Source organism: Podarcis bocagei (assembly GCF_964188305.1).
Source record: "Podarcis bocagei genome assembly, chromosome: 5".
Classification (NCBI taxonomy): domain Eukaryota; kingdom Metazoa; phylum Chordata; class Lepidosauria; order Squamata; family Lacertidae; genus Podarcis; species Podarcis bocagei.
Window position 1 is genome coordinate 56,907,443 of NC_138129.1, and position 19,545 is coordinate 56,926,987.

The window sequence follows — 19,545 nt, forward strand, 5'->3', positions numbered from 1 at the left end:
AAAAGAGTCATCCCAGTAAGAGACCCATTGATTTATGTTCTATTCCAGTAAGTTTCCTTTATTAAAAATGGCACCAGCAGGAGTAGCTTCTAAAAATGAAGGACTCCTATTGGTTTGACAATATGCTTGCATCGTTCACCTGCTCACATCTCACCCAACCAGTTTTTTTTTTATTTATTCACACCTTATGTATGCATTGTGGGGATACAGGGTATGTAAGCAACTCAGCTCTGGTTCATACATTTGCATGAAATAGTGGGGCATAGGGTCCCTCTTTGCAAATAACCTCCCATCTGAGCCAGACCTTATGGGGGAATGCCTGGAAGATACAGAGGCCTGCTTCACTTGATTCTTTCGGGGAAGGCGGTCTGTGAACTGGACCGCCATGAGACTGAGCTCACACAGGTAAGAGTTTTCTACGTGGAAGAAGGGAGAGGTTTGTGTCCTGTTTCACCAGTGCTTCTGTGGTACTGATGCTGACTGCCAAAGGGCTGTTTAACACTTTGCACAGCCAACATGATTTCAGCATGTCTATCACAATAAACACCATACCAAATGAAAGGGAGACTCATCCCAGTGAATGCGCTGAAAGCACAATGGGTATGTAACAGATGAGGTGTGGCCCTAAGCAGAAAAGACTAAACAAGAGGTAGAAGGCGGTTGAAATGAATTTGCCCATTAACCTACAGCAGGGCAGTAGCGGGGGGGGGGGGGGCTACTTTTCCACTGAACTGTTATCTAGAAACGAAATGACATGATTTTAATTATGCTGATCTCGTGTTGTACTCAGGCTAATTAAAATTGCCCCATTGGTAGAAAAGCAACCACAAAAGACAGCAGAACCAATCCCAGGTGAATTAGCCTATTTAACTGTAGCAGTTCTTTGTTGGCCTATCAGCTCTGTGAAAGAATACTGTATAACCTTTCCCTCTACTACAGTGTAAAGACCATAGCCAAGAATAAGCATTCCCTCAATGCCTTTCTTAGGTTTCTTTTGCACCCTATTTTCAAAGCAGTTGGCAAAATATCCTATTTTATTTAACCACTCAACCTTGTTAGACTGAGGGACAAATGTCTTGCCTAAGAATGACTTGGAGGGATCAGTTCTTCAGTATTCCATGCTCAACTATTTTATGCTCTACAATGTTGCTTTTTTATTTCTTTCTCTTTTTGTGTTCTGCAGTGTTTCAGAAATGCCCCTGCAACACGATCCTCTATCGACATAGCTCCTGGCACCTAACGATCGTGAGACCCACCACTGGCACCTCAGTTACACTTCCATACAAAATCCAGAACAACTCCTGCAATGTTAGAAGGAGGCCCAAAGAACACCTATGGATGAATAGATGACATCAGTGAACATTTTGGAGTGATTTACAACAGCTTTGGTATCAAACAAATGTGATGCCTGGAAACTATCCTAAAGGGACGCCAAGAGAGCTTTTGAGCTGGTTTTAAAACTCTGTTGATTGCTGTTTTGACAATAAATAATCCCAGAAGGGAGTTACTGAACAGATTGCAGCACTGGAGGATTTTGAAACAGAGAATACAAAAAAAGGGCGGACCATTTCTCCAAGGACTGACAGACAGTATGTCCATTACACGTGTGCTGCACTGGGTGATGACAAACATATATTCCCTATAGGATTCAAGGAAACATATATGCATGCTGCATAAAGACTCAATGCCTGTTTACAGCATTAAGATTTAGAGGTTGCCATGCCCAGGTTTCATCCTAAGACTGTTAATCTTTAATGATGATTTTCCAGTTTAAAATCCCTAGACCAGTCACAGATCCTTGTATTTCTCTGTGAAATCTCTAGTCTGATGGGAACTCTGTCAGCAACTCCACGCCAGAATGTTGTTGGTTCAGATCCACCTCTGCCCTTGCTTCCTCCAAGGTTGTGACTTAGTGCTGGTGGCTTGTTTCCATATGCTACACCTGCTCACAAGCCACAGGCAGATGAAAGAGAAGTTAAGACTCCCTGATCTGGTCGTGGACTTGTTAAAATGTAAACAAGTCTGAGTGGCAAACAGGTCATTTGTAAACATGATCCTATTATACCAATCTAAAGAATGTTCCTGAAATGTGAACTAATGCAATATACAACAATATTGTTGGGAATCACGCTTCCCAACTATACAAGGTGGAGAGACATTTGGTATGGTATACTCTGTTTCCCTAAAACAGACTCTAATAGGAACCTGGCTGCAATGCAAAAGCTGAGGAGAAAAACACCTGCCTGAGTTGAGTCACCATCCAGTTTTCCCTCAACATGCTGACTGGGAAGCAACAGCAGTTTTTATTTATTTATTTTGATGTGACAAGAGCTAGGCTGGCTTTGGAGTTGATTAACATCATCTGTTGCTGCCTATGCACTTGTCCCTGCACCCTCATATGTACAGGTGGTGGTTCATGATACACATTTATAAACAAATGGGTTGTTGTTGTTTTCTTTAAAAATACCCTATAACCCTTGTACCTCCTATGGCAGAAACATCCCCCGTAAAAATTGTTCCTGAACTTCCCACTATAATGAGATGATGACACTGAAAGAAAGATTGCATCAGGTTTGCAGAACAACTTTGTAGTATGAAGTTATCTTTTAAGAATGCCCTTCGATACAACAAAAACCTAAATGTAAACCAAGTTTTGCCTCCTATAACAACAACAAAGTAAATGTCCAGATCAACTGATCCCTAACTTGACTCACAAACTTCAGCTACAATCAATGGCAGTGTGAAACGTTCCATAAATATTGTGAGAATGCGAAAACACCTGCAACAGCAAGCAATTAACTCCTTCCTTTTATTAAAGCCTCATTTAAATCCAGCTACATACTTCTACAGTGACTGCTAACCTTGAATTCACATTGGCAAGTGTGTCCGCAACTGGCTTTCTGTGTGGATCACTTTTGAGAACGTTTAAGACAAATGCCTGCCTGTTCTTCAGTCACCTCTTTTCTAACCAATAAGCCGTGAAGCTACTGAAATCATTGGCAAAATTACTCTTAATGTTAACGGGGGGTGGTTTGGCATAGCACACTGCAGTAAGGGGATGAATTGAGGCTGATGCACATACTAGGCTGATCCTGGCATGGTCTGACAGGCTAGTGCTCCAGTTTATGCCTGATGAGGATATAACCCAAAGAGAAGAATGGAGCAGAGACAAATGTCTTTCATCTATTTACAGCAGCATCTGTAACCCTAAATATGATTATTTACTGTCTTCTGTATGTAAGAAAAGGATAAATCTCAACCTATTATAGCTACAATGTGGATAATTTCCTTCCCCCAGCTATTACAGAAATTCTTGAATCACCATGATGATAACTACTGGCCACCATCGCTGCCTGCCAAGTGAAACTGAAGCTATAAAGATTTTAAAAGCAGGGGCAGTGGCTTGACTTTATTTCACAGCAACAAAGAAAACATCCAAATATTTCTCCTGTAAGGACATTTGGAGGAAGGAGGAAAATCTCATTTGTGCCACAAGAGGGCACTTTAACTACAGACAAATGCAATCTATGCTGTTTAGGAATCACCCAGGAAAGAAGGTGATGGAGGAAGAGGAAAACTGCTTAGTTATCTCCTGGGTTATAGGATGATTGCATTTGACTGCAGAGATACAGAAAGATGCACCAAGCCAGTAGTTTGCAACAGAATTCCCTATTTGCCTGCTGCTGCTGTTGCTTTCTTTTTCTTTTTTTAAAGTCATACGGGCTAACCCATATATACTGCAAAAGGAGCAAACTTAAGGAAAAACGAAGATTGTATTGTCCAGATGCAGGACACATGGCATTGCTTTTCAAATGAAAAGCCACAAGAACACCAAAGCCCATGGGTCCAAATCAGTTTCCTAGATCGGACATGCATGACCCACCAACCCAAGTGCAGATCACCAGCCATGCAGGACAGGACTGTTCATCGGGGCTTGAGAAACCTATGGGGATCATTTCTTCTGCACTTTGCCTGGAACTGCCAAACAGAAGGCAGAGATTGCTATGCATATATATGGGAGGCCACAATACAGGGATGGGAAGCTAAATCTGGCTCGGTGGTCACAAGTTGGGCTGGCCTGTCACTATAGGTGCTCCTTAACTCCCCATACTATTTCTAATGCCCTTTCTAGGTATCTTTTTCTTTACTTGCACTCTGTGTGGAGAGGGAAACCTTTAGGGTACCTTTGCAGACATAGCCACAAACTTTACTAGCAGAACACATTTTTATATGGTGAAATCATGCCCATTTGAGGCTTGAAAGCCAACCCCTCCCAAATAAACTCCCCATTTGCAGCCCCTTACCTGCACAACTACCTGATTTCACAGAGCTCCATGTGAACATGAGTCTTTCTGTGTGCACTGGAGCTGCAGAAATCTTGTGACTGGTATCTGCCTCACACACGACGGCGATTACGGTTTTGGAATAACTCAGAAGGCTGCTTTAAGTTTGTCTGGTGTAAGTGTTTAAAGTTAGCAGGCACATAAATAAGCCAGGCACGGACAAACTGGGGATGAAGGTGTGTTTCTCAGACAGAGCTGGCAGCTGCCTTCGTTTATCGGCAGGCCATTTATCATCTCAAGAAAAATATTGACGGTCCACAAGATTCACACTTGCCCTGGCCCTGGGCTGAAGAAATGCTGTCTTCCAGGAAGGCTTTGAAAATGGAACCAAATCAAGGAACTGTGCCTCAAAAAGAAAGGGAGGGCATTGTATTAAGCAAGCAGAGGAAAGCGGGAAGACTCCTTGTGTGAAAAGCTGGCTGCAAAAGGATAACACTGGTGCCAGCCACTGGGAATACATTTCTAGTAGATTCCATCTTTCTACCCCAACAAAAGTAGGCCTAAAAAGACTGATGTGGGCATTTTCAGGATATTGCTAGAGAGAACAGCTGGCCGTGAATTACAAGAAAACCCAAGTCATGGTTTTCTCAAGAAACTATAGAGCCCATAGATGGAGCATGGACAACCAGCTCATTGAACAGGTCAAAGTTTTCAAATATCTCAGCCTTATTTTCCAGTCTACAGGGTCATGGGGAGCACACCAGAAGTGTGCAAAAGAAAAAGCTTCCCAGAGTATCAAAATTCTGACATGCTTTTTCTACACAAAAGGTGGTAAACATACACTATCAGACCTAGAAGTGTTCCAAGCTAAATCCCTGGCACAGTTATTATATGGGGCTCAGATCTGGACAGGCACTCAGCTTGGATCTACGGAAGCTGTCCAATCAAAGTTCTTAAGGCAAATTTTCTCTGTACCACCTCATTGCACCTAATCTTCCCTTGGCAGAATTATGGGTATGGCATAGGACACTTAACTATTGGCTTCGCCTAAACTGAAATCCCCCTGGTCTAATATCCCTAGTGCTGCAAGATCGTCACAAGAGCGCCTGGACTAAAATTGTCTATCAAAAACTTCACTCTTGTGGTTTATCACCACAACAGCTACTCACACTGGATTTTAGTAAAGCAAACAGTCTAATTAGTCAGCGCCTAAATGATATTAAGCGAGAGGACAACTTGGCCATAATAAGGAAATTTTGTCCATGGTACGACTATTTCCCACCTACCCATTTCAACTTGGTGGCACATGCCCTTCTGGTTTGCACTCTTTATAAAGACTTGAGGAATGAGGTTATCATCCCTCTTTTATTGTCCATTCCGGGTCACCCAGCCACTGTCACAGTGTCCTTTCTTTTGGCAGATCAAGATGAGCAGGTGACAGCAAAGATTGCAGGGTTTTTAGCCGGGGCAATTAGAATAAGATCCACTATTTGACTATTGATTCAAAACCCAAAAATGTATTTTATATAATTGACTTTTTATCTTTATTCTTTGTATATTGTATTGTTGTTTTATTGCTATGGTCGGTGGCTGATGCAAATAAAGATTCATTCATTCATTTATCTCTAGTAGCTGCATACTGCAGAAGTTGTTTCGGACAGTAGCTGAACCATTATGTCTTTGCTCCTGTAAATGTAGATATGTGGACAACGCACACCTGTGCCACAACTAAACTAATGTCATTCCAGGATGGTGGGCTCGGAAATAAGCTGTATGTCTCAGAAAAGGATTTTAGCACACTGTTTGTATAGCCTTTCTTAAACCAATAACTTAAGGGCAAGGGCCAAGAATGGAGCATTATGAGTGCTGTGTTCCTGGTTTGTGTGGCCACTGGTCTGTGGCAAGGAGTTTTGAGCAGGGCTCCTGCTAAGGTGACACATCAAGCTGGGTTTAAGGTCTCACCCTTGGCATAAGAGGGCAAGTGGGTGAGGATGCATTTGGGTTCCCTAGCACTTTCCTGTGCCCTTCCCTATTGCCTCTGGATGGTGCCTGCTTACCCATGATGAGGGGTGGAAATCATAAAGCGAGAACTAGCCATGCCCAGCTGAGATGGACTAAGTCACTTTGAATGGAGAAACATATATGCTAGTTATAGGTAGTAGTTAGTAGTTAAATTTGTGGGGAAGTGTATCCACAACTGTTTCTTTGCTGACTTGCTTAAGTATGGCAGAGTGGATTGTATGTGAAGGAGAAGTAAAGCAAGAACTGTAGTTAGTCTAGGATTTGTTATTCTGCTGAAAGGCAAGGATTTCTAAGGAGCCTGAGAGATCTAGTTGTATCTCCATGGGGATTTAGACACCTTACTGCTGCTTGTTCTCTGGGTTAAATCTCATGTCCAGGGGATTAAGGTGCAAGTCAGAAAAATATACAATCACAATGATACCATGAGTTCTGGTTGGTGACAAGTATGAGATGGAGCAATGATAGACAGATCCTGCACTACTTCTTCTTCTTCTTCTTCTTTTTCTTCTTCTTCTTCTTCTTCTTCTTCTTCTTCTTCTTCTTCTTCTTCCTCTTCTTCTTCTTCTTCTTCTTCTTCTTCTTCTTCTTCTTCTTCTTCAGCATCTCACATTCATCTTTGGATATACCCCTCTCCAGTGTTCTCGGTTGTTTGCTTCCTGCACCCACATAAGGCTTACTGTTAATCTTAAATCATGCTCTCATCACATAGGTGGCTATCTCCTTAGTCATTTAAAATGATAGGGTCCCACACAAGCATATTCCATTGGCCTGAGTCATCTCTTGCCACATATGCCGCACATGTCCATTTTAACTCTGCAGACATATGCAGGACACCTGGCAAGCGATGGAATAAAGTAGCGCTAGTGTGGAGATCTCTTACATGTGAAGAAATGATCAACCCCGGAAGATAGTTCCACTTAAATTATTGGTAAAGCGAGCTGAGAAATAGCACAGAATTTGTTAATATAAAAGCAGCAGCAACACAAATGAATATGGATAGCTGACGCCGCAGTTGCAATGCAGAATGGGGTCATCTAAAGTAACAGTGTTAAAAAAAAAATCACCTCTTGGAAAAATAGCTCATTTCTAAGTCCATTCCAAATTTTAAGCATCAACATGGTCCTGCAGACATCAACAGGAATGAGACTGCTTGTAAGACAACACACGCACAGCCTCTTTCCTGTTCCCAAAACATATTTGGCAGCAGCACTACCACCACACGGAGAACTCTTGAGAAAGGCTGGTACTGTTCTCCTAATTATGCCTGAGGATGGTGCCACAACAATGCCCCAGATACAAGGACCAGGGAATTCTAAACAACGGGCATTCATTTCCATACACACACCCAAATCCAAGACCTGTCACTGCCAGGGCTTTTTTTTAAGCCAGAACTCACTGGAACTCAGTTTCAGCACCTCTCGGGTGGGTGCCATTGCCATTGTAAGAGAACAAGGGAGGTGTTCGTGGTGAGTTCTGGCACCTCTTTTTCTAGAAAAAATAGCTTTTGAGTAGTAGTGGTGGTGGTGACCTGTGCTATCTTAGAAACTGCTTAAATAAGATTTGAAGAGTGGGTGTTCATTGTTTATGAGGAGGGCTAGATTTTACTCCTTAGGACAAATCATGCCATTTTGTACATGGCAGCCAAAGTAAAAAAACAAACTACATTTAACACAGAAACAAAGATGCCTGTAATAAAGGTCCTGCTCTTAGGGCTGTTCAGCAACAGGAAAGTATGCCAGGTTTGCTGAATTCACTGGAACTTTGTTTGCTATACTAAAGGTGGATTCAATTTGTTTCTTAGCTTCTCCAGACACTTTTTTAAAATGTAGGGCAGGGAGAGAAAAATCTGTACCTAGCAGGATGCTGTGCATTGTCATTAATTAAAGTCTCTAGAGAGTACAAAGGCAAAAGCAAAAAATGAGAGTATTATTGCTAAATTAAATCAATATTGCCAGCATTCTCTTGTGACATAAATACAAAATAGGCATGCAGGCTTCCCATGGTCTCTGGAATTTGAATGGCATAAATAATATGCTGCCTTCCTAGAGCAGATTACCAAGCATTCAAAAAGGTGAGATGTAGTAGTCTATGAGAGATTTTATTTCTGTAGGGGATGCCATAGGGGATACTACCATTCCAGTAGTTTTGACCAATCAGTGGTCACTTCGGCAGCTGCTGGTTGCCCTTATTATTACTACTACAGGGAATCAGACAGGGGGCCTTCTTGGTAGTGACACCCACCCTGTGGAATGCCCTCTCATCCAATATTAAGGAGATGAGTAATTATGTAACATTTAGGAAACATCTGAAGGCAATCCTGTATAGGGAAGTGTTTAAGGTTTAAGGATTTATTATGCTTTTATATATGCTGGAAGCTGGGTCAACCCAGTCAGCTGGGCAAGGTGAAAATTCTTATAATTAATAATTATTAATTATTATATTCCACCCAGCTTTGGGCCAATATGGTGGCATCTAATGTTGCTCTTGTTTTGTTCATGCTCCAAGCTGCCAGGTCCCAGAATTTATCTTCCCTTTGCTCAGACACCACCAGCCCTAGTTCTTGCCACTGTCATCTCACAACATTCGCTATTTTATTCTTAAGGATTTTCTTATATGTTACTCTAATCCTACTTATATCCCCCTTATTAATTACAGAGGGTACCCCCCTCAAAATAATAAATCCTAATAACTCTTAGAAGATCTTTCTTTGCCTCCTTGCATTGCCCATCAAAACAATTTCTCTGGCTTCCCTGTATACCCTGTTTGTGGCATTGGGATATATGAGATAGGGTCTGATGACTGTATTACACACACAGAGAGAGAGACAGACAGACAGACAGACAGACACACACACACATATTGTGCCTTGGTCAGACCACACCAGGAGTACTGTGTGGACTCTCCTTTCTTGGAAGTTTTTAAGTAGAGGTTGGATGGTAATCTATCATGTATGATTTAGTTGCAATTCCTATATTGCCAGGGGTTGGACCAGCTGATCCTCAGGGTCCCTTCCAACTCTACAATTCTATGAAACGTAGAAGCTCCACTGCTATTGTAAAGAGCCCCATTGAATCTCTGGCTAGAAAAGGAATTTCCCAGAGACACCCCTGCAAGAAGTCTAGAAGCACAATACAGCACAGTGAACTTGTAAGCTTATTGCAGGCAAACAGGAACTTATATGGAGTGAGGAAGTATGTGTGCAATAATTGAAAATAGCTTTTGTTTTAGTGTGGCGATAAAGCAGCATTTCTCAGATGGTACCGAGGACCAGGATCTTACTAATGGCTTGCTAGGCTGACACTATTATAAACTTGGCAAATGGTGCATGTGCAAGCTAGTAGTGTACTGTAGCATTTGCTTTGGCTGCAATTAATTGATAACTAGATTCCTGCTGACACTTACTTTTTTTCCAGAAGAGAACTGGCAGAAGATATGCAACTAGCATTTTCATTTTCTCATTATAAAGGAGCACACTTTTTTTAAAAAAATAAAATCTACCTCTTGATACCAAGCACATTGGAATGTGAAGAAAAAGAACTTGGGAGGAGGCAGGGGCCAGGGAACTGAGTTCTGAGTTAAAACAAATGTCGCTAATGGAGAAGGCAAGGGAAAAGGGTATGGCAGTGCATGGTGGAACAGCAGAAACCTGTCTTCACATATTGCTGAAAAGGAGGGTGTGCATCACCACATCCAATGCTAGTCTAACTCAGAGTAGACTCACTGAAGGGAACAGGCTTGACTACCGGTAACTTAGGCTCATTAATTTCAGTGAGTCATCTCTGAGTGGTCTTAGTTGAATACTACTCTTAGACTGGACACATCTTCAAACAGAGGGCTGTCTTCCGATAGCCTTTCAAACAGAAGACTGTAAAATCAGGAACATGGTCAGCTTCTGCCTTGCTCTGCATAATCTTTAAGTGGTACATATGTGTATACAGGGCTGTACCCAGCAGTGTTAGAATAGAACCACTAAAATCACTGAAATGAACTTAAACTAGTTACAGGTAGGTAGGCGCGTTGGTCTGCTGTAGTCGAAACAAAATAAAAAAAATCCTTCCAATAGCACCTTAGAGACCAACTAAGTTAGTTATTGGTATGAGCTTTCGTGTGCATACACACTTCTTCAGATACCTATGCATGCACACGAAAGCTCATACCAATAACTAACTTAGTTGGTCTCTAAGGTGCTACTGGAAGGAACTTAAACTAGTTGCTTTCATTTATTCCAGTGGGTTTGCTCTGAGCATGACTTAGTTGGATTCAACCCATAAAGTCCAGCCCAATAATATGCAATAATTATCCCACACAATTGGGTAGGAAAGATCAGGGATGTGTGGATGTTAGGTCAGTTTTGTGGAGGCAAGGCCAACCAAGGAGGAAGCAAATGTATGAGGTCCAACATGTTTAGCACATTCATTGTGCCATACGCACATATAAGATTCAACATCAAGGTGGGATGTGAAGTTAAAAATGCATTCAGTTTGAAGACTAGCAACATGGCAGCTCTAGAGAAGACATTCTCAGAACTTCTATTCAGGTAATAGAAAGAAATCTTATTTTAAATTTAGCAATATGACCATACATGCATTTGTTTGTACCAATATTATCCTTTAATCTGAGCAGTCCATACACACACACACACACACACACACACACACACACACACGGTGTATTAATACTTTCTGTTTAGAAGCCACACTCACAAACATGAAACATGGCAGAACATCTCAAAAAAACCCCAGTGATACACAGATTTTTGTAATTAATCTATGCCCCAGGGGTCATTCAAAGTGTTCATTGCCCCGTCTTATTTGTACTTCAGACAGATACAAACACACAGGTACCAAGTCAGTTGCCAAGCTAAATCTCCAATATGACATGGTTGCTATCAACTTTACTCTCTTCAGTTAATTTTTGTAGACTGTTCATAGTTTTTAAGCCCTTCATTGCCTCCACTGCCTTTCAGCTTAGTATTGCCCTTTCTGTTGCACCTAAGTTTTGCAAGTATAACTAATAGGAATTTAACATTTACCAAAGAATTATTTCAACTATAGGTTTAATAGCATTTTTATGGTTCTCTGAACAGCCAAGAGTTTAGCTATCAGTTCCATCTGCTTCGCTTCCTTCCAATTTGCTTATATGTAAGAGAAAGGAATAAGGACAACCTTAAAGAAGGAAAAGAAATTGTGGTGCTCCCATTTAAATATGTTTCCCATTTAAACACTTTTCTCCTTGTACCGTAATTTTTTTGTTTCTCTGAACAAACACCATAAATCATAACCATTGTCCATTTCTGTTAAAATAACCAAACTAAGAAGTTGAAAGCAGTGAACTGGGGGGGGGGGGCACAGAGTTGATTTATTCTGTGCTCTTATTGAAATGTAAAGCATAGGAGACATTTTCAGCTCCTGTTTTGCATGCGGATTCCTCTCCTCGTCCTCCCCCCCCAAAACCCCCCAACCTGGGCTGAACTTCCACCCTGACACTAGTGAAACCCCATTGAAATTTATGAGCACATCACATGGGTGGCACAAGGGTTATACATGCATCAGAAGTGAGGCATTTTTGCAACGTTTCCAGCAGCACCAAAAGCTACCCTTTTAGCACTTTGAGAGGACAACATAAAAGGGAGTGTAAAAATGCTTGCCCATACAGAGCGAGGGCAATGAATGATACAACTGGTTGGTATTCTTCACGTGCCTAATGCAGCAAGCTCTGTTAGTTGGCTTTGTTTCCTTTAAGTGATGTCATCACACAGTCAAATCTGATTGGCTACATTGCACCTGGATGTCATCACACTTACTACATGACTTTTGACTGATAGATCTCTCTTAAGAAAGTGAAGAAAACCCTAAACAGGAAAAAAATACGCTGAAATAGTATCAGACAGAGGAAAGCTCTTTTCAGCCTCAATGGTGAAATGCAGAAATGTACACCACAGCCTTAATAAATATTGTGGTCCTGTTTTGTAGCCCATAGTCAGTACATGTGTAGTCACTGTGGTACTTTCCAGATGTTGCTGGACTACAACTCCCATCATTCCTAATAATTGGAGATGCTGGGGCTGATGGGAATTCTAGTCCAACAACACATGGAGGGTATCACATTAGCTATCCCTGTTCACTGCTACCAGAAATGGTTACTGCTTCCTCTTCCAGCATCTTCAGGAGAATACATGCTATTGGGTTGGATCCAGCCCAGGTTTGACCAGCTTAGGTCCTATTGAAATTAATTGGACATCCATTAGTCGTAACTAATATTTCATATTACTTTCAATCGAACCTAAGTGCTACCAACGTGTTCTGGATCCAATCCACAGATTTCACCGTGGGCCATATAAATAAAATTAACATATTGTTTGAATTAACATAATCAAATTGCACTTTTAAATTCTCCTCTTAAAAAGTACAATTAGCTACAGAAGGGTTCATCTCAACATAGTTCAGTAGAAAAAAATGTTTTCCCTGCAGTCATTAATGAACTCCAAGGTCATTAAAAAAAACCCTCAACCATGTTATTTAATTACCAATTTGCAAACATGCCCATAAAGAGCTGCTGCAACCTAACTAGCATGGTTTCATTTTAGCTGCAAATACGTCGGTTACCAGGACACATCTTGACATTAAAGAGGGTGATTTTCAACGCTGACGTGTTGTCTTCTTAAGCTTGATCATTTATAAATTAGAAAAACAGTGCTCCACACAATACATTAAAGAACTCTGCTTTGTCTTCTACTTAAGAAATGCAGCTAACTAGAAATCACAATCACCGAGTCTCTCTGGTAAATTAGGATGATTTGACAAGAGTGATTTCTCAGATAAAAAGCTGGTGTTTTGAGTACAATCCCTGGCAGAGACAGGAACTCTTATCCCCATTCCCATGATAAGGCTTTCTTTTTATGCTTTCCTAACATGCCTCAATAGCTCCACAACATAATCTTCAACAAATTTCTTTATATCCAAGCTTGGGCACTCTAAAGGATTGTGGAATTTATAATGAAACAGTATTTCAATTATAATGAAATAGTATTCAATTAATCATTCTTGTGCCAATTAATTTAGCTTCTGCAGTGACGATTTTCAAGAAGCTTGCTAGCCCTGCTTCTAACTTCCCAACCACAATCATTCTTGGCCAGGGTCACAGAAAGTGAAATGTAACATCAGAAGGTGGCAGGGAATGAGTGCAATGGAATTCAGGGAAAGGTAGGGCTTCTCCTCTTTGAGAGATCTAACATCCGCAAAGGAGGAAGGAGAGGAAGTTACATCCAAGCAGGGTAAGATTTTCCACATTAATACACAGGTTATGCTAACATTTTCCATGTTTGCCTGTTCAAACCAGCTTGTGCTACTTTTAGCACAGCAGGGTCAGCCATGCTTATGGAAATCAAACTGCAGTCTCAGCTTTTCTGTACCTCATCACCAAAGATAATCACTGCTATCTACAACTTATTTTCTGCTCTGGCTGGCTGATGGCAATGATGTATGAAGCAAGAGTGATATAGCTCCATCTGCATAAGACAAGTTGATCCTGCAGAGATATAAAGAGCCCCAACCCCCCCCCATTCCCCAAAAAGGGAAATAAAAAGGAAGGATGACTTTTAGCAGGGAGCTGAGGAAGTGGGAGATGTAAATCACGGAGGGAATGCATAATCAAGGACAGCACAGTCTTTTTTGAATAGTGACTGGCATTTTCTCACAGGGGCTAAAATTGCTTTTGACAGTTTAGACCAGGATTCAGAAGAGGTTGACGACAGAACAAATTTAACACTTGCCACTGGATATAGAAGCTAATAGAAACTTCTGGCAAACCTTTGGAATATTATAGAATAGTATGAATAAACAGAAAAGGTGCACATTAATGAGGTTATACAATATACAGCCCTAAAAGAGGGGGGAGAAGACAGGTATATAGACATAGTCTTTGATTCTACGGTTATTTTACTTGAAGAAGTTCTTGGAAGGAAAGCTTGCTATTGCCTCCTCCATCCTGCAGCCACCTGCACCCCTCATAAAACCTCAAGAGTATAGAAGGGCCCCCAGAACAACATGTGATTGGGAACAAAAGACTGATGGCGAAATGGGGGGTTCAACCCCAGATTAGGCAGAAAGCTACTCAATTTAGCCTGGTTCTCTTCTCACCCAACAGCTCCCTCATGTCCCATCCCACATTCCCAGATACTCTGGCAAATGTGACACAAATGCTGCAGGGAGAATGAGGGGATGAGAAACATTCCACCCATGAATTTTCTGATACTAAATTACTTCAGGATCCAAGCCATATCCTAACAGAAACTTCTGAGAAACCTTGAAAAGATGATATAACAGTGTGGTTGAGCAAAGAAGGTATTTTTTTGAGCTGCTGTTATTCCAAGTCTTTGCTTACCTTAGATTCCCAGGTCGTGGTAAAGAGAAAACAAAAACTAAAGCATCACAAAGGATACATGCTTCTTCTGTGTACGGGACTGTAGAAGTAGTCCCTCCAACTATGTAACTGTAGAAGGAGACTTCCAGGGTGTAGCAGTAAGAGGTGTCATCAAGTAGCCCGCCAAGGAACCGACGGCCTGTCCCTGCCTTAACAGCATCTCGGTTGAAGGAGGTGCTTGACTGTAAGAAAGAGAAGGTGAGAAATCAACTGGAGCAGGGCTGAGGCCATACTACTGAAACACAACTGGAAAGGCATTTACCAGAAAAAGTCCATGCACATGCAAACCACATATTTGAGTCCAAACTCCTGCATCTAAAGAGAACACCAGTGCCAGTTGTTCTCGTGTATATGCACGCTACCTCAGTAGAATGAAGAAGCTGCTGTTTGTAAGTTTCCCATAATATGGCAGCTATCAACTAGAGGGCGGAAGCTTTGCCTTGAGAATTCAGCACTTGAGGAAAGGGTTAAGTTCCTCTACCCCAGCACTTCAGTCTCAATCCAAACCGAATGATGCAGTCTGCCTCTGGATACCAGTTGCTGGGGAGAAAATTACTGTGGGCTCCTGCTTTGCTTGGTTGGCTACTGTGAAAACAGGATACAGATCTAAATGGGCCTTTGGTTTGATCCAGAAGGGCTCTACTTACATCTAAATCTCTCCCCTGCCCCAAACATCTGCTCTTCCCTAAATTTTAAAGAAACAGGAGATGTAATCAGAGATCTCTGTCATCTTATCTAGTTAGGTCTGGTTCTAAAGAGAGAATTCACTAAAACACAGTCTATTCAAAACACAATTTTATTCACACGTTCGCATATATAGGCGTTCCCATAGTTCTTGGAATGTTCAGATCCCCTCACCCCAATGTGCGTATATGTAGACAGGAAGTCCAAGCACACCTCATTGGTCAAAAGGTTGAATTGTATCCTGGGATACTGCAAGTTCACATCTCACTTCTGCTTTAATGCTCAGCATCACCATATAAATTTTAAATAAATTTTATTTTCTCTATGCAGAGAAGAACTCTGGGGGCTGTTTCTGTAGATGTTCCTACGCATCTGGCTCTCTGGATGGGCTTCACTACCCTGAGAGATTGCAAAGATAATTTCTTTATCCCTGTCCCAGTGCTGCCAGAATCTTCTTTCCCACCCCACTCCTCTCTTATTTTCACGCAGTGCTCTGTGTTCTGCAGGGTGGGACAACATCTTATTTTACAGCTAGAACTATTTCCACTGAGTAGCCATTTTAATTTACTGCAGCAGCAAAGTCTCTTTGTTGGTCAACAAATGTGTGCAACATCTAACCCTTCTTTTCTGCGCTCAACCTTGGGCAATTCAGTGTTCTGTCACAAAATCCAGAATGAATTTGTATCCTACCGTGAAAGTGTAACAGCCACTAGGTGGAGCAAACTCTTTGCCTAGACTGCAGGTGAGCTACTGTCAAAGCAATAAAAGACCCCATGCCCACCACAAGCCCCTGAAGCCAGCTGTCTTGTCAGCCTAGAACTTATGCTCATTCACTCCATGCAATACCAGGACTGCCAGGAACCAGTACCTGAGAAAATGAGAGTATAAAAATGATTTTTTAAACACACACACACACACACACACCCCGCTGCTTGATTTCCTTAGCTCCTTGTAACTAGGACTTGAGAGCTAACAGATATGTAGGAATTCATGGCAACTCTTGATAAATGAGGTATACAGGGAGACTGCAGTTCAAAAAATACCTGCTGCTCCATCAGCATTTGATATGTTTTAAAGCTTCTCATGTTATAAAAAGGCAAGTCTTGTGGCTAATTAGAAGTAGATGGAACCCAGTTTCCTATTAGCATTAAATGTAGGAAGCTTTAGCTGTTCCACTAATGTTTTATGATAGTAACATTCCCACTGTTGACTGTTTTGACTGTTTTGTGCCAAGCAGTGCTCCAATGCATCCTCTCTAATGAGATCCAAAGTACTGATTTTCAGTCTCTGTAGCAGCAGAGTGGACCATCTTATTATGAAAGAAGGGTTGACAAGTGGAACCTTAAAGAAGAGAAAAGTAGGGCAGGGCTGTAGAAATGGTGAAGGAGCAGAAATAGGAACTATTGGAGAAGAAGGCTTCATTTTAGAAAGGCTTTCACTAGCAACTTATGAGGTACACATGGCAGTCCTTCAATGCCTTAACTGTAGCAGCTAGGCATTCAGATCACATTATACTTATCTGGTGACAATCTGTTTCCAGGCCCAATTTAATGGACTGATTATTAACCTTTAAAGCAGAAAATGGTTTTGGATCAGACTCTCAGAGCAACTACCTGCACCCATATGAACCTGAAGTTGGAGGTCCTGCAGTGTCAACTGGTTAGAACTGGCAATGGGCCACATATCACATTCACTGCAGCAATGGCAACTGCAGGTTTGCTCCGCTGGCCATGTATGGCTGGAATCAGTAGAGTCGCCACATCTTCTGCCTTCTGTGGCTGCTAATGGTGAAACTCACCATTTGGAAATCCAAGCCTTAGAGATTTCCAAGTCCAGAGACGATGCATCATATGCATTTATGCTCTTAAAATGTTCATAAGGAATGAATGCAGATAGAAGAATATCTACATACAGATATAACTGTGAAATTATCACAAATTTGGCATGGAGTGGTGCTTCCTTAAAGTAGAGATACAAATCCATAGTCTCCTGAGAATACTTATCTATAAAAGGCAAGTTCTTAGTCCTTAAGATTGCAGATGAAATCTCAAAAATAATGTGGCAAATGCTTTCACCCTAAGCCAGGGATAGGAAAAACTGTGGTCTTCCAAAATGATGTTGGATTCCAACTCCCATTAGTTTTAGCCACCATTGTCAATTGTCAGGGATGATGGATGTTGTAGTTCCATTGTAATCTGGATGTTCCTCACCACTGCCCTAAGTAATACTTCGGTAATGAAATGGCTGCAGTGTCATATGAGAAGCTCCACATTTTATCTTCAACAGAAAACTCTCTCCTATCATCCTAGTTTGATACGACTACCACCAGCAGCCACACACACACACACACACACACACACACACACAACCACATCCTGGTGTCAGGAGGACACAGGAGCTTCAGCTGCCTCCCACAACATTCCTATCCTGGCTCACTCAAATGAAAACACAGATGAGCCAGGAGAGGGACAGCTGGAGGTCAGCAGCTGCAGAACATTAATCCGATACCCAGGGTAGCTGCATAAAAGGCAAGGTTTGGGAGTGTTTGGATAGAGGTCCCAGGAAATTTATTAATGGTGGAGAACAGACACTGGAAGAGGGAAAAGGGCAAGACCAAGGAAGATAGAAATAAATTGAAGTGGCTTCAGTTAGAGTGAGAAAGGAGGGAAATTAAGTCGGGGGTGGGGAGTAACTCCAGTACAGAACAAGTAAGTGAAAATTGCAGAATAGCAAAGGCAGGTAAAGGGAACTGCTACACTATAGACGATCAGACATGGGTATAGGAAACAAAGTTCTACATGTTGGAAATAAAAAATAGTTCAAGCTGTAGTCAGATTGCTTGACAGAACACAGCTTAGTTTAAAACCTGAGTTGCAGGACCTTGGAGAGCTCCAAGCAAGACAATTGCACACTTGCTCCAACAAGGCCTAAAAATCCAAATGAGACCTTTCTTACTTCTCAGTTCAGACTACTCCTCTCAGGCTCAGGCTCTGTCTTGGAAATGGATGAGCTGAAAGTGACCAAGACTGCAGGCTGCATGCAACCCTCCAGGTCTCTCTATTTGGCCTTCAGGACTCTCACCAGGCCACACACCCTACTGGATCTATTCTGTGCCCTCCTTAAGTGTCTTTGCTGTGGTGGAATGTATTACTGAAGTGCTTGCCTGGATGGAGAGGTGGATGTGGAGGCTGCTGTATGGCTGGAGTGTAGCCTGCTCTTTTAAGAGCAACATACAGTGGTGCCCCGCAAGACGAATGCCTCACAAGATGAAAAACCCGCTAGACGAAAGGGTTTTCCATTTTTCGATGCGCTTCGCAAGATGAATTTCCCTATGGGCTTGCTTTGCAAGACAAAAACGTCTTGCAAGTCTTGCGATTTTTTTCGCTTTACCCCCCCTTTTTCTAAGCCGCTAAGCCGCTAATAGCCTTTTAGCCGCTAAGCCTTTAATAGCCACTAAACTGCTAATAGGGTTGCTTCGCAAGACGAAAAACCCGCTAGACGAAGAAACTCGCGGAACGGATTATTTTCGTCTTGCGAGGCACCACTGTATATTGCTCTGTCCAGTACTGTTACCCAGCCTGGGGAGGTTGCCCATGATGGAAAGTGGTCCTTGGGCTGAAAAGGGGTTTGACTCCTGCTTTGAGGGATTTTGCCAGTTGTATGTAACAGACACAGGCCAAACTATTCTCATGTTATGAAGGATTATGCACAAACAAAAAACATCTCAAAGATATAGCAAGAAAACCTAAGGGTGGAAGCCAATATACACCATTTCCATCTATAGTTCACTACATTTTTATGTTCCCTAAGCAGAACAGAAAATAGAGGATTAGGAAAAATTAAACCTGTTATACATCCTATCAGCCTTACCAATGCAGGCAAGCAACAGTTAAACCTATGAATTTCCATTACTCCTTTCTTTTGTATTGAGTCTGAATCATATGTGCAGGAACATGTAGGAGAGCTAATTTTAAGAGAGGATTTCCATTTCAGGCTCGAGGTACAAACAAACACCAATAAAAGCCGCAGGCATACAGATCTAATTGCCCAATGGATCATAGGCAAAACTCACCACATGCAATCTCACATAATCTTCTGATGAAAGAAGAAGTCTTATTCGCATTCCATACAGTGT

At 41.7% G+C, this 19,545-nt stretch overlaps 1 protein-coding gene and 1 long non-coding RNA gene across 2 annotated transcripts in view; one reads left to right on the top strand and one right to left on the bottom strand.

Moving 5' to 3' along the window:
• LOC308586558 overlaps window positions 1-5,863 on the top strand; it is a 77,946-nt gene extending 72,083 nt beyond the window's left edge. Inside the window, exon 3 of the long non-coding RNA XR_014007935.1 lies at window positions 1,184-5,863. This is a non-coding gene — a long non-coding RNA (uncharacterized lncRNA). The remainder of the gene's footprint in view (window positions 1-1,183) is intronic.
• Window positions 1-19,545, bottom strand: part of LOC308586515 (BEN domain-containing protein 5-like) — a 753,040-nt gene that overhangs the window by 44,407 nt on the left and 689,088 nt on the right. The window contains exon 11 of the mRNA XM_081193192.1: window positions 14,746-14,908. Within this exon, the coding sequence (XP_081049318.1) occupies window positions 14,746-14,908 (163 nt within the window). The remainder of the gene's footprint in view (window positions 1-14,745; window positions 14,909-19,545) is intronic.